Source organism: Aythya marila (genome assembly GCF_965140915.1).
Source record: "Aythya marila genome assembly, chromosome: 7".
Classification (NCBI taxonomy): domain Eukaryota; kingdom Metazoa; phylum Chordata; class Aves; order Anseriformes; family Anatidae; genus Aythya; species Aythya marila.
Window position 1 is genome coordinate 27761728 of NC_139048.1, and position 14738 is coordinate 27776465.

At 39.5% G+C, this 14738-nt stretch overlaps 1 protein-coding gene across 1 annotated transcript; it reads left to right on the plus strand.

Moving 5' to 3' along the window:
• The first annotated feature begins 6647 nt into the window (after window positions 1-6647).
• Window positions 6648-14189, plus strand: GPR15LG (G protein-coupled receptor 15 ligand). The gene is made up of 3 exons (XM_082765398.1): window positions 6648-6779; window positions 9066-9128; window positions 10710-14189. The coding sequence occupies exons 1-3, from the start codon at window positions 6710-6712 to the stop codon at window positions 10811-10813; spliced, it is 237 nt and encodes a 78-aa protein (XP_082621524.1). The 5' UTR covers window positions 6648-6709; the 3' UTR covers window positions 10814-14189.
• Window positions 14190-14738: the final 549 nt, after the last annotated feature.

Below are 14738 nucleotides of genomic sequence, written 5' to 3' on the forward strand. Positions count from 1 at the left end.
AAATGGTGGGTTAGTGACTGATCTCAGGGTCTTGTGCTGGCAGGTTACTTGCCTTCATAGCACCTGGAATTCCAGTGCAGGATTACAGGTCTGAGCAGCTATCCTCACTGAGAATTGCCACAGACTGATGCACTCAGTTTCCTGTGTTTTATGAGCTCATCTCTGCTTCATTGTTATGACTGAAAGTCACTGAGATCGTTGAGTGTTGAAATAGAAATCCAATTCTTTCTTAAATACTATGTGGAGGGGTTACTTAAAATGCATTTTTCTATTTTCAAACTGAGTCCAGTTTGAAGTTACAGCAACCATTTTTTAATTGTTTGCTATAAACTGAAGATCAGTTAAAAAGTAAGCTGTTTTAACAAATTTATTTAAAATATTAAAACAAGGCAGCTCACATACTAGGTGTTACTTATGTAGGTTTCATAAAGTTCAAAGCATATTTACCTTCCAGTGGTATCGGATCTGGGGCAATTCAGATGAAAATTACAAAACTAATTACATTTTATCTTACTTTATGAAAATACTTAAATTACATCGTGTATTCTGCTTTGTAGACTGAAAATATGTGCATGAGTTAGTTCTGACCTTATTGCTTATACCAGCTAACACTGAAGAACGTTTTCTTCACAAAATAACCAAAAAAAAAAAATTAAAAAAAAAAAGTTTAAAAAAAAAGTTGAAATACTAAAAATAATGCAAGTTCTTATTTAGATCATGGTTTAAAGTAGAATTACTTGAAGCATCGTGGGAATCCTCAGAAACATTAGTTGTAGCCAATATTGAGGATGAGGTTTTAATTGCAGGATAAACATATGCCTCGTTGGTAATGTTCTTTGGCACACGTAACAAAATAAGTAATTCATATAAAAGGGTGGATTTTTAGCAGAATTCTGTTTACGTGTTAGTGAGTCATGCCTGGACCTGTAAATAATCCCATGGAGCTTTATGGTCATAGTGAGGCATGCTAGTTGTTCTATTTATGTATGTGTAAGTAGCAACACACAAGCACTGACTGTAGTGCTGAAAAGAAAGGAAATGTAACATTTGCAGACATGAGAAATGAGCTGAGTGTTTTCAAGAACAATTACAGGACTAGTCAGTGTTTGATTAACCACCTGCATGTGTGTCCTTTAGGAAAGAAGGCAGCATACTCAAAGGCATAAGGCAATGAAAAAAAGCTCTGACAGAGTAAAGAACACTTCTGCTACCACTGTTCTATAACTTGAGATGGAGCAGCAAGGATAAACACTGGAAGAAATTAAAATAAGCCCTTGTGATAAAGGCAGTCATTTATCCTAGTGAAGTAATGGGTAACCAAGACCTGCATAAGATATTAGCAATGGAGAGAGGAGGGAAGGGTAGAGCTAGTGACAGCAAAAAGAACTCTTCCTGCTGCACCAGCAAGGAATTTGAATGCCAGGGGAATGGGGGAGACTGTTGGCTGTATATGAAGGAGTTAACTGAGCAGGAAAGTCTTGCAAAAATCACAGATGAAAAATTGTCTCCTAATTTTCTAGTAGGTAAATCTGATATACTAAAATTATGAACATTGAAAAGTGAATAAGCATATAGTGAGCTCTGTAAATTCTGGCAGTGTTTGTAGCACTGGCTATGCAAATAGTAGTAGTGGATTATAGGTGAAGGCCTTCTTTCGTGAAAACTGACATGACAGTTACATCAGGCAACTGTGATGAGCCTCTCCTTATGACATTAGTGAATGTAAACAAACAAGAAACAAGATCAACAGTGGATATCAAAATCTTCTGCTTTAAATTATGATTTAAAATTATGTGAAGCACTTTAAATGGGTGTCTTCCATAATGCATGGGGACATACTACAGTCCATTGTGGTCCAAGTCTGCAATGAGATGCTAATTTAATTACAGGCTCAACTTTTGCTGTAACTGTAGTGTTTATTAGTTTAAGTGTCAGAGTGGAAGTTCCTTTGAAAAGCAGAGGTTTTTAACAAACACTTAATTAGATATCAAGTTTTTAAAAACAAAGCCAAAAGCTTTCTTGAAGCATTTTTAGCCTTCCAGCTATAATTAGTCATGTCATTCTGAAGTACGTGGATGTATTTGTTGGTGTATGCAGAACAAACACAAGGCTTGTTAATACCAAAAAAGGAAGGGAAAGGAAAAACTGCACTCATGCAGAGGGATGGGAAGGTAGTCTTAGCATACCTGCTTGTTGGGAAGGCAGATGATGGGAATTGGTGTGACTAAAGCAAGATGAGTGAGTGTTGTGATGGATAGACCATCAGTATGGTGTATGCATCAGTAGATTTCTAACCACAGTGTACTATGGAAGCTATCCTGAACAGACAGTTTGGCCCACATGACAAGTGGGAAATCTAATCCTTGAACTTTCTCTCCCATGAGGAATTATAGTAGAGTTTAAGCATGTCTTAGGTTTTGGAGACTATTTAAAGTGAATCCTAGGTTTTCATGCATTTTTATTTTATTGAAAAATCAAAATATTTCTGCCATAAAAGTACACTTATGCCTTTGAAAAAGTAGTTAAAATGAAAAAAAAAAAAAAAAGAAAGAAACCTTTGCAGCAAAAATACTGTTCATCTATAAGCAGGTCATAATAACAGAAGGAGGAGATGGGGGATTGGATGGCAGAGCAAGGAAAAAGGAAGTGACAGAAGAAGAGAAGAAAGTAATGCAAGTGGAGGACAGGTTGAAGGGCAGAAGTTGCCCTTTTTTCAATTTCCAATTTCCAAGTGAGAAGACATTTAAAAAGCTAACCTAAATGAGCAGTATTGCTGATACAGGTGCGCTGTCTGATTAGGGGACACAAGTAGCCAACTGTGGCAAAGGTTACAGGCAGGTTATGTGAAATAAAGATTACAAATCAAAGAATAAAAGACTAAATATAGTTTGTCTTACAGAAGGTGATGCGTTTCTCGTTAATGGATGAGAGCAGCATGCAGATGCTGTGAACATTGGAGAAGTGAAACACAGAAATCAACTGTTCTGCCATGCTCCAGAGCAAAGATCACTGATCCTCCCTGGTTTGAGGGCCAAAAATACCCTGCAGGTAACACTTCCCTATTTGCTTTTGTGTTAACCAAAGTTGCAGAGGTAGTGAGCAGCCTCTGAGGTTTGTGGGCAGTGCTTCAGAGTCATCTGCCAGAGTCCTTTGTAGTCTGGTTTAATAGCTTTTAAGCAAATAGTTTGGCTTCTTCCCACTCAGAATGAGAAATACAAGAGCAGTCTGAAAGAACACACCACAGCTTTCTCCCACCTGCACCATTTTCCCACTGTGGGGTGATGCAGTGATAAGGAAAGTATGCAGATTTGCCTCATTTCCAATCCAAGTAGCCGGCAGGCTTGGATTGCTGTAAGAGGAGGCCTAGTAGCAGCCTGCCTCTTCCAAGCAGAGAATGAGTGAGGCATCCAGGTAGTACACACACACTTCTTTCTTGCTCAGGGTGGATGGTAAAGTCAGTCTTGTCACTGTGTTCAGGAAAACAAGTCATTGTAAACACTCCCACTGCCAATATTCTGTTGTAAATATTTCATAAGAAAAATGTTTGGTTTTTTTTGAGGTAGGTGTTGGCAGCAGCTGTAACTGCATTTAACATTCCAGTGCTCTTCCAATTCTCTTCCAGATTAATTACATGAAGGTAGCTGGAAATGTTAGTATACGTTCTGTGATAAGGTTCTATTGTGCAATTTGGTCCCTTCTTACCTAGTTACTTACCCTTCTGTATTCAGTTTTTTTATTTCTTACTGTGCACACAGAAATAAATGGCAAAGGTGTTCAGTGCTATAAAGACATGAAAGATTCTTGGGTTATAAAGTCTCGGTAGGCTTAAGTTAATGTATGTCTTTTATGAGGTGGTTTTTTGTTTATACTTTACCTTTATATTTAAGGAAGAAGGACAGTTGGGTGAGTCAGTCACTGTTTTAAGAGGCAGAACTGAAATGTGATTTTTTTCCTTTTTTATTTTTCTGTTGTCTTCCTGATATAAACGAAGTCATCCTTATTGGGGAAAGTATGGGGAATGATGATGGTTCTTTGAGAGAAGCATGAGAAGATTGAGTGTGAGGTTTTAGAAATAACCGTATTCTCAGTGAAATTGAAATAGTTTTAATAAGTAAAAAGTTTTAATGTTCAAAATAGGTACAAGGATTTTGATTTAAGAATTGCAACTATTTGATGTTAGAGACACTACAGGTTTTGATTACAAACTAGTTATCTTCTGGGTTACCACTGAAACATTCTGCTCACTCAGTTACTACGTATAAATGGTTATGTGAAGTCACAAAACTGACTCTTTGCCAATAAACCAAATTCTTTCTTTTTCTTCCAGGAAAACCAAAGTAATACAGCTTTTGGAAAAATCTTTCAATAATATTCTATGTACAATTTTTGTCTCTTTGTCTGAATTCAGCTAGAAGCAAGTATAGTGATTTATGTTAAAACGTGTTGCAGAGGAAATAAGCTGTTATTTTATTGCTTTCAGACATCACAGAGGCATCCCCCATTGCCCCATTTTCCCCAGGTGTTTCAGTAAGGTCTAGGAGTCTAAAAAACATAACAAAACAAGACTTGTATTGGAGTCATCTTGGTAGAAAAATCCTCGCTGACTTTAACAAGATGAAAATTTAGGGTAACGTTAATTACGTTTCTCACAGGCTTAAAAACCTAGAACAATTAATGTCTTGTAGACTTCTTTCCTACTTCCCCTCTCATTCTCAGCTTTGCTGTCAGGGGGTACAGGAGGTAAGGGGTAGCTACCACTACCTTTGAGAACGTTGCTTTAGCCTAGAAAACTAAGAATTTAAGTCTTGATGTTGGTGTAGGAAACTTGTATTGTTAAAATCAAATATTATCCTGAGCAAAAAAAAAGGCATTCAAGGCTTTTCCTGAATTGGGATAGGATGGACTGTGCCACTTGCATAAATTCACCTTTGAAACTATTTGGTAACAAATAGACCTCGGTCTGCTAAAATGGAAGGCTGCTGATGGAATGGAAAAGATTGTTCAATGAAAATAGGTCTGAAGAGATTGTGCTGTTACCAGCTTAGATTTCATTCTGTGCTCTAACCTATACAGGCCAGACTTTCTTCTCGGTTTAGAGTTCCTTCAGAGCAATGTAATGCAGGGCTTCAGTGTACCAGTGGAAACATTCAATTGTTAAGAAAGTGGACTGCAGAGATGTTTCCAAGTCAAGTGTTTCCTGTCATGTTTCAAACGAATTTGTTTTGTTTTATTTTGTTTTTTAATAAAACACTTAGCAGACAAACTGTACTTTGGTAATTCTAATAACTGTTTTTAGAGGGGAATATAGAGCTTCTCTACCAATTAAAAGATTGATTCTATACTAACAGGCAAAAATGCTGTTGACTTTTAAAGTGCAAGATCAAGGTTTACATACGTATGTTTAAACAATGCATAAGCCCAGGATCATAAAAACAACACCAAAGTTCTGTTGTCCCATGCATATTTATGTGTCATTGGCTGAACTGTAAAAGTACTTTCTGAGAAGTTTAGCAGTGATGTGAATGACTGAGGTGTGCCAGTGGTAAGAAGGGGCTGCTTGTAAAAGAGAATCAGAAGAAAATGCTGTCTGTAACAAATGTTGGCAGTGGTTTTTATCTTAGAACTTGTTAACTTGGTAACAAAAAAGACTGAGGCATTAGCAGTTCTCACAATATTTGGATATTACAAGGTAGGAGGGAAGAAATAAGCTTTTGGGGCTAAAGTTGGTAGATGAAGGGGTGACCCTGATTTGGAAGGCCATTGATCCAGCACAAGAAATAAGCCACATCCAATACCTGGAATATGAAACCTTTGAAATTCAAGGTTGGGGGAATAGGGATGCTTATGCACGTTGCATGTGCACCAGCGAGCATGTGCCTTCTGTCCTGCTGCAATTCCAAGTCCAGCCAGCCTGTAGGTACATTCACAGCTCAGAAGGCTACATGGCTTACAGCATGTTCGGGTGTTTCAGACAAATCTTTTTGTGTCAAGCTGCGAGAAGTAGGTGCTGCCAAACATAAACTTCTGCCTTACATAAGAGACTTAAATCTGCAGTTAATCTCTGCTTTTTTTTTTTTTTTAAATGCATGCTCTGTGAACCTTGATACTGTGTTGAATTTGATGGACTCCTTAATCTTGATTGTTAACTGGAATCTCTGTAAGGGACTTAATTATCCAGTTATAATAGATACTGAGAAGTTAATAATAAACTCAGAAATATGCTGTTTAACCAGATGTCTTGTTAATTATGCTAACGCCACATTGGCATTTGCTTTGATTTAAATGCTCTAGATTTTGTTTGCCTTTTCAGTTCCCAGCCCACACAGCTTTATTTCAGCTGGGCACTCTGCCTTTCTAAGCATCCAAAGGAACACACAGAGTCACCTCAGGAGGCTGCTGTGAACCACAGGACGAATCCTGCCTCAGAGCATCCCTGTATACCCTGGTACTCAAAGACAGGTGCTCCCTTCTAACTGTTAGGACGTTCTCTAATGCAGCTAATTGCTGCCTGATTTATGAGTAACTATTCTTCCTAGTAGGAAGGGCTCTTTCTTTTCATACCCTTAAGTGCAATACAAAGGCCAAATCTCCACCCATTCTGAACATAGCATTCCTTCCAATCCACCTTATAAAAATGTGAGGTTACGCTGGAGGCAGACCAGAACACTACTTCAGCCTACTTGAAGACACCTCCTAACTTGTTGTAAGGATGAAGCTCCTGGCACTCTATGGCTTTTTGTTTGTCTTACTTTTGTGCCTCAATGCCTTTACTGCAGAAGGTACTGTATGTTCTTCTAATACAACTGTCTTCTTTCTTTTCCGATGCTTTTTTTTCCCTTGTGACTTTTAAAAAAAACCAGCTTATTCTCTAACTGTATGTTGATCTTAATTAAAGAAAACAAACAGAGCTTGACAACTGGAAAGGACAGAATAAATTTAGGAAAGAATTTAGAGCTGCAGAACGTGTATCAGTGCTTTGTTAGGTTTGTAGCTTTTCCTTTGTTACTGTCTGTGGCACATCATACGGCGTGATTAACTTTTACCTTCATATGTGTTCTGAAACCTGCTCCCCATCTCCAATCTTGAAAAAAAAAAATCCTTCTTATATTTTCCAGTAGATAACTATCAGGCACTATAAGATTTACAGATTTTCTGCATGGTGAGAAAAATGTTAATGGAAAAAGTTTCTACTCTTATGCAACAAGGGAGTGTGAAACAGTTCCCCAGAACTGGAGTAAATAAGTTTTGTACAGAACAGTGAAACAGATGACTAGCTCTCCTGACCTTCAGTCAGTCCTAATTTTAATTTTTTAACCACAGATATTACATACTGTGTTACCCTGTGGCACCCATTTACCATTTTGCAGCATTCCAAAGCACACAAACTCAGAGCAGGTTAAGCCTTAAAAGTGTGTTTCTTTGTCCACACCCACATACCTGTAGATGTCATTCTGGGTTTGCAAGAGAAGTAGTATAGTTGGAATTTAAACTTAAAAGGTGTAGCTCTTAGTTATCTGTTCGGATTTGGTGCTTGATATTGGAAAACTCGGAGACCTACCATGTTCCATGGTGTTTATTTTTTCAATGCAAGATATAGTGAATGAATATGAGATAAGGAAAAACAAATAAGCTAAGTTTCCAAAGGTCAGAAGCAGCAGATCTGTCAGGCTTCATATTTTTTAGAAACCTCATAAAAAATCATCTTGTGTGAATATGGGTGTGGAGAAACACTGAAAGCTCTTTAAAGCTGTTCGAGTAGCCTGGTTTTCTCACTTACTGGAGCCTGTTCTGAGCTGTAAATCTGTTTGCCAGAGCTGTGGAGAGGGTGAGTGAATGCTAGAGCAGTATCATTGTATGTTTACCTGAACTCAAAGGGAGTTGGAGAATATTGAGATGGGTCTTTAGGAACATGGCAGAAATATGTCTGAGGAAATGGCAACACCCAGTAAAAATAACTGAAGACTTGCCTTGTAATTATGTTCCTTTCTCTAAGCATGTTTCCTAGGGGGTTGATGCCTTTGCTGGGTCAGAAAGGGCAGAGAAGGGGTTATACTGATCCTTATCCATAAACACATGGATTGGAAAGGCTGTCAGTAATGTGCCTGAGGTTGTCAAAGCATGTATACGTGTTAACATGCTTGAGTGCAGCAGCTGGTACAGAAGTGTGAGGAGCAGTCTAGAGTGAACTGTATCTGTGTTTTTTCTTCTCAGTTCCTGGCTGTAGTTTGTTCTTGCCCCAGAGCAGCTTTACTCATTCTAGCTGAGGTAGAATTACCTGGATGTACAAAATGAAGGCATGTTTTTTGTTAGATCAGAATGAAATGATGCTGTGACACCTCAGACCTCTTGGATGCTAGAGCAGTGACCATCACTTGCCTTGGCTGTAGAACCATGCCACAGGGATTTCTGGAAACACTGAGCATATGTGAGATTTTGTTGAGAATTCGACGACCTCTGTTCTTCCTGCTCTACCTCTGCTCCAAGCTCACTGCAGTGTCATCTTTGTTCTCCCTATAACATATCCAGCACTCTGTACCAAACATTCAAGTGGAATCAGCAGCTCATGTATTTGGGTCTAGTAGGCAGGGAGTGACTAAACGGCTTTGCCTGTCCAAAGCAATTTGTTCTACACCTCTGTGTACCCATATGGATACAGAGATGCTCTTTTTGTTCTCTTGGTAATCTTTTATACTTTCATTAAGCAACATAACCGTAAAAACAGTGCAAAGTCTGTTTGTTATGTTAAGACAGCTGGAATTTGCTGGTTATATTGCCAGCTAACATGTAACATTTCAAAGGGTAAAAGTCTTCACAATGCATCTGGCATATTGTGTCTACTAGTAATGATAGAAGAGAACAAATTAATTCGTGTTCTATGCTAGGAACAAGGCTACACGTGGGTGTAAAAAATTAGTCATGCTGATGTTTTCTTTCACAGATCTCTCTGTTCAAGGATTTCAATGGTAAATACAGTAACCAAAATGTCTGGACTCTTAAGCCATTTGGCATGCATGTGTGTTGCATCCTCTGTCTCCATTGGTAATGTATAATTTTTTCACCCTTAGGTCGGAAGGTTAAAAAAGTCTGCTGTTCAAAACTAGCCAAAGTCAACAAAAAGGCAACTAAAGGTAACAATATCTACATTTTAATTGTAGTAATTAAATAATCATTATAGATAAAAATTCCTGTGATGTAACTGATTTTTCCGTACACGTGAGTATGGGAATCTGAAATGCCGCCTTCTGCTGCAAACCCAGTAATACCTCCCTTTACTTGTCCCCTGTTAGACTGTCCTTAGTTCGCTGAGCTCTCAAGCCTGCTTACTGTAACCGCCTCCTGTCCCAAGCTGCAGCCAAACCTTTTTTAGGTCAAGGAATGGTGTTTGTTTCCATACAGTGTCCACCTGTCTGTTGCATGCAATTGCTTGTCTGTTACAGATCTGCTTATATGTCGGTGCTTGATCTGAGTGTGTTTTGATTCTTACTGAGACACAAACATAAAAGCTTAGGCCTAACACAGCAGCTGCCCAAAGCTAAAGGTAGCAGAGTTTTCTTTCATATTCAGTTCTGGACTGGAAATGCACAATGTTGACTTGGTTTGGTATTATTATAGCTATTTCTTCCTCATTGCAGTCTACAGCTTCCTCCCGAGGGGCATGAAGGGGCAGGTGCCGATTTCTTCTCTTTAGTGACCAGTGATAGGACCCACAGGAATGGTGTCAAGTTGAGGCAGGGGAGGTTCCAGCCGGACATCAGGAAGAAGTTCTTCACTGGGAGGGTGGTCACATACTGGAACAGGCTTCCCAGTGTCATGGCAAAGTAGTCACGTCACCAAGCCTGTCGGAGTTTAAGAAGCGTTTGGACTGTGCACTTAGTCACATGGTCTGAATTTTTGGGTAGATCAGTGTGGTGCCAGGAGTTGAACTTGATGATCCTTGTGGGTCCCTTTCAATTCAGGATATTCTATGATTATTATTATTAATTATCAGGAGATTTCTGGGTCACTTGTGCTTTCACATTGCTTTCTTTTCTAGGGGAATATGACTTGCTTTACACAGTCTGTAGGCAAGCACACTACCTGCTTTTCAGCATTACTCCACTCTGCTGTCTGTGCTAGGCATATGCCTAGGGGAAGTTGCAAAGCCACTCAAAGGCTGAGTGTGGCTGAAGGAAGGGGGATAATTTAACCCTACTGGCTACTTATCTTTGAGGCAACCTCCCTGCTTTCCTAGATCTATGTCCTTTTAACATAAAGAATTACTGTCCCAATAAACAAATGTTTCAAGCCAGCGTTGGCTTGTGGCTTCTCAGGAAAGCAGGTAAGTGTGATGATAGTAAGGGGACAACAGTGTAATACAACTAGGTGTGCAATGTGTTGGCCGTGGGACTTGAGCTCTGGAGTAGTACTGTCTGAAGACATCTGCTTTGTGGAAGCTTCCTGCAAAAGCAGCAGGATTCATACTTCCAGTGATTGTGCTCCCTGTACAGGAAAAAAAGGCTGCAAGTTGTGGGTGATCTCCAGCAATGTAATGAAGAAAAAATATTGCTTTTACATGCCTCCCTCCCCTTTTTTCTGCCCCCTCCAGATTGCTGATAATCAAAGCCTGGCCATATAAATGGTTCAGCTTCTGGTACTAATGTTTTGTACCTTTCTACATACTTCCAATTAAACATCTCTTCCCATTTTCTCTTTCCATCTTTGTTTTACAGGTGTGCCTTCCAAGACGGCGCCAGTGCAAACAAGGAAATACTGCAAGCCTTGTGCTCAGCCAGACCCTCTGCGGATTCCTGGACCCCTTCCGCGGTTAAAATAAGACTGAGCAGGGTGAAGAAGAGCATCTGCCTGCCAGCACATCTCACAGTGCTTCACTTGGTTGAGGGTCTTCCTTTTACAGATAGGGCCTGAATGTATGCTATTCTTCTTTTAGTTGGGAGGGGCTTCAGTCAATAATGCTTACTCAGTCCCCCAGGCTCCTTCATCTTGTTAACATTAACCTGCTGTCTAAAGAGACAGGTAAAGCTGTCTGGCTGCTACTGGATTTTTTCAGTTGCATGTTCCTCTGTACCAAACAGGGATTTAGCTCCCCAAACAAGATAGATGAGAGCTGGCTGTATCGCTTTGGACTGCATTTTTAGATGGGGAAGGGCTGAAGTTACTGTCTCTAGTTATCAGTATATATATATATATTTAACCTTTTATATGAATAACTTCTTTTATATAGACAAATGGATTTTCTTTGTAGCTAAGCACATGATGAATTTGTTCCTGCAACATTTGCTCTCAGTGCTTAAAATCCACTTGGAAGTGGATTTCTATCAAGCGAGAATGAACTTATGATTTAGAAAGGGTTGAGAAACTAGATTCCAGTAGTTGGGAAGGACCAGAGGACCAGATTCAAGTACAGTGGCAAGTATTTTAATGTCTGGGGTGGGGGAGGGAAAAACACCTGTTCTTTAACTTCCCAGAAGAATGTCATCGGCTGGTTATTAAAAGGCATTCTGGAAAGGTGTAAGGCTAGTCAGATTTTTTTTTTTTCCTCCTGAAGCCAGAATGCAATTGTTCTTTCAAGGCACTTGAGTTGTGTGATCATGCCAATAAGCAAAACTCACTGGAGTATGAAATTAAACAAATGTTAAGAATAATACCAAAGGGCTGAATAAAAGAGAAAGAGAAATGCTCCCTGCTAATACAATTAGCAGTCACTGGGGTCTTTTCTCTGGTATCTCCTGTCCTTTTTCTAGCTGTCTCCTGCATATGCTGCTATTTCTATGCCCAGGGTGAGTCCTTAAGCCAGAATTAATTGGAGGTTTATGAATTTGGCTTTCCTTCTAATGAATGTGACAAGGTGTGGAAAGCTTTTTCTGCTCTTGGGCAAATAGCACTTTGAAAATAGTAATTTTACTCTCAATACTTAGAATAATGCTATTTCCCTGAGGTAATTTCCTGTATGATAAAGATGGTCTCAGTGCCCTTTAGTAATCTGGGGGAGTTGAATGGGGATGGTCATATGCCTGTTGTAACCACCTTCAGGTAAATGTGTTTCCTGTGAGTCAAATTAATGGGCACTTACATATGGCTGTGCTTTCTCATGGTTAGTGTTTCTATTGTACTGAACAATTGAAGCAATTTCTAGGACTCCTACGTGCTTGTTATTACTTTATTTTCTTACTGCTCTTGTGATTAAGTAGATCTGACCCTCATCTTCCTAGTTTTGAGCTGACCATGCACAGCATTTTCATATCAAGACTAAAAAGGATCCTCCAATCCTCACAAGATCTGAGCCAAGAGGTTGGTGAATGAGCTGTTTGATAATTCTGCTGCCAATCTCTGGGCAAACTTTATTTATGTCTTTTGTAGCTCACAGAAAGTATCTCAGGAACACGAACAATGAGCAGATGTGAAAAGTATTTTGGATATTAAATGTTTGCATCAGGAGTTTACACAGAGCTGTAAACACGGCCATATCTTACGAAGCATTACTAAGAGGTGTGAGGATTCTGTTCTCTAACATGAACTTAAGCCCATTTGTTTCATATTTTTGTCTTTTGTAGCTCACAGAAAGTATCTCAGGAACACGAATGATGAGCAGATGTGAAAAGTATTTTGGATATTAAATGTTTGCATCTTGGCCCCGCACTCTCCAAACAGTCTGCTCCACACTCCAATCCTCCTTCAAGCAAAATGTTCTGACAGCAAAAGCATAAAGTCCCAAAGACCACCAACACTATTACAGAAATACTTTGTCTTTAGAGGGATGCAGGGACATCATCCTATGTACTTGAATATTTTTACTCACCTAGTTTCTCAAACTAGCCTCAAGGTAAGGTTGAGGGCTATTCAAACTCAAAAGTAAGTTACTTCTGTGAGGTCCTAGTCCTGACTGAACAAACTAAAGCAGGATTCCTCAAGCTATTTCACCACTCATTGTGACTGTTGCCCAAACAGGCTCTTTGCCTGGCCTACAAGTATCAGGAGGTCATGCATCAGCCTCCTGCAGGTACTTCCTCAGCAACATTGGACTTTTATTTCCTGAACCTTTTTCCCTGTGTGGTAGAACAGAGCTACCATCTGATCATGGCTTTGTTTACAGGCCCCTGTTCTTCATCTTGCTTTTCTTTCACTACTATGTATATTTGTTTGGCATTACCAGAGGAGAAACATATTACTCAGTGGCTTTTCAAAGTACACAGGCTCTATGCTTACATCAAGTAGTAAATTCAGCTTGCCCAAGCTGACAAATGCATTTGTCTGTATCTTGTGGTTTTCTGTGTTTGTTTGGCTGTCAAGCATGAAAATTGCACAGCCTTCAAGTTCCAATAAAGATATTTTGACATATCTCTGTGCCTGCCAGAATAGATGTTGGATCCTGGTCTGACCTTCTCAACTAAGTGAGCCAGGTGGCCCCTCGCTTTGTTTTGAGATTAATACCCTCAGCTGACACCAAATCAGTCTGTCTTGTATAGTACTGTGACTGAATTGTCAGGGCACAGGAGAAATGATCACCCGTGACAGGGGGAATGTGGGGCCACAGGCAGTTCATGGGTTTTTTCTTCAAAGTGCATATCAGAAGGTGTAATTTGTACAAATAACATAAAATTTTATGACCCTCAAAAGTGTAATGGGACTATTGCTGTTGGCTCTTCAGCCCTCTAGACTGTCTGGCCCACAACTGCTATAAGGGTCCGGGTGTAGCTGAATTCAGGATTTTAGCTCTGGAGAATTTCTGTTAATCTGAAGTATGGGACACTCACAACTTTTTGTGATTGCATCTGCTAAGGAAAACCAAAATCCTGTATGGACAATGTCACTGTGGATAATAAAGTCATCTGACACATGAAAACAGAGGGATAAACTTTTGCTCTTGCGGGTTTGCATACTCTTATGAAGAAATGCTTGATAGAGCTGAGTGGAAGACTCCTGGTGATTTAAGTGTTAATTGAATCAAATCTGAAAATCTGTCACTTGATTCAGGTTTGTCCAGCAACTGCAACCTCCAAGGCAGATCTAGCAGTGTTGCCAGATGGTGAATGCAGATTGGATTCTACCTACTTTTGACTGAATTTTGCTTAAAGAAGAGTTGGGCTTAAGTTTAGCCATGACTACTTCTTCTCAGTTAAGGTGAGAGGAAGACCTTCTTACACATCAGTCTTTTTTTTTTCTTTTGCATCAAATGAGCTTTTCTTCGTTAAATCTGAGCAGTTGTCTCTGTCACTAACTTCTCTGTAGGACTCGAGCATTTATTTGTTTAAATGCTGGTGGGGAACGCAGAGCCCTACTTCAAAACACATTAAATGATGTGCACAAGAGTGTTGATTCCAATCAATGTGTGTCTTTGGTTCCCAGTAGCCATTTAGCATGGTAAGGCTTATGTTGGGCATTGGATGGTTGTCTGAGTTGCTTTCAGGTCCACTACAGTCATCATACTTTCCTTTAATCTTAGAGCAGGCCATGAAGAAATTCACCAAAATTGTTTCTGTTCTGAGTCTCTGCTAGAAAGAGTGTCTTGGTGTGGTTTGCCATCATTCAGCCCTTCAGTTACTCCTTGTTTATCTGTGTTTCAGAGACATGGCTATGAATATTTTCAGGTGTTGGGGATTTAATTCCATATTTTCAGGTTGATGGTCCACAAGGGAATGACTAAGGCCAGAGATTTGCTGTAGGATAAGCACCTTACTGTCTCAGTGCCATCTGGTCAGTCTCTGAAAGCATAATCAGAGAAATCAGGTCACTTCGTGCCT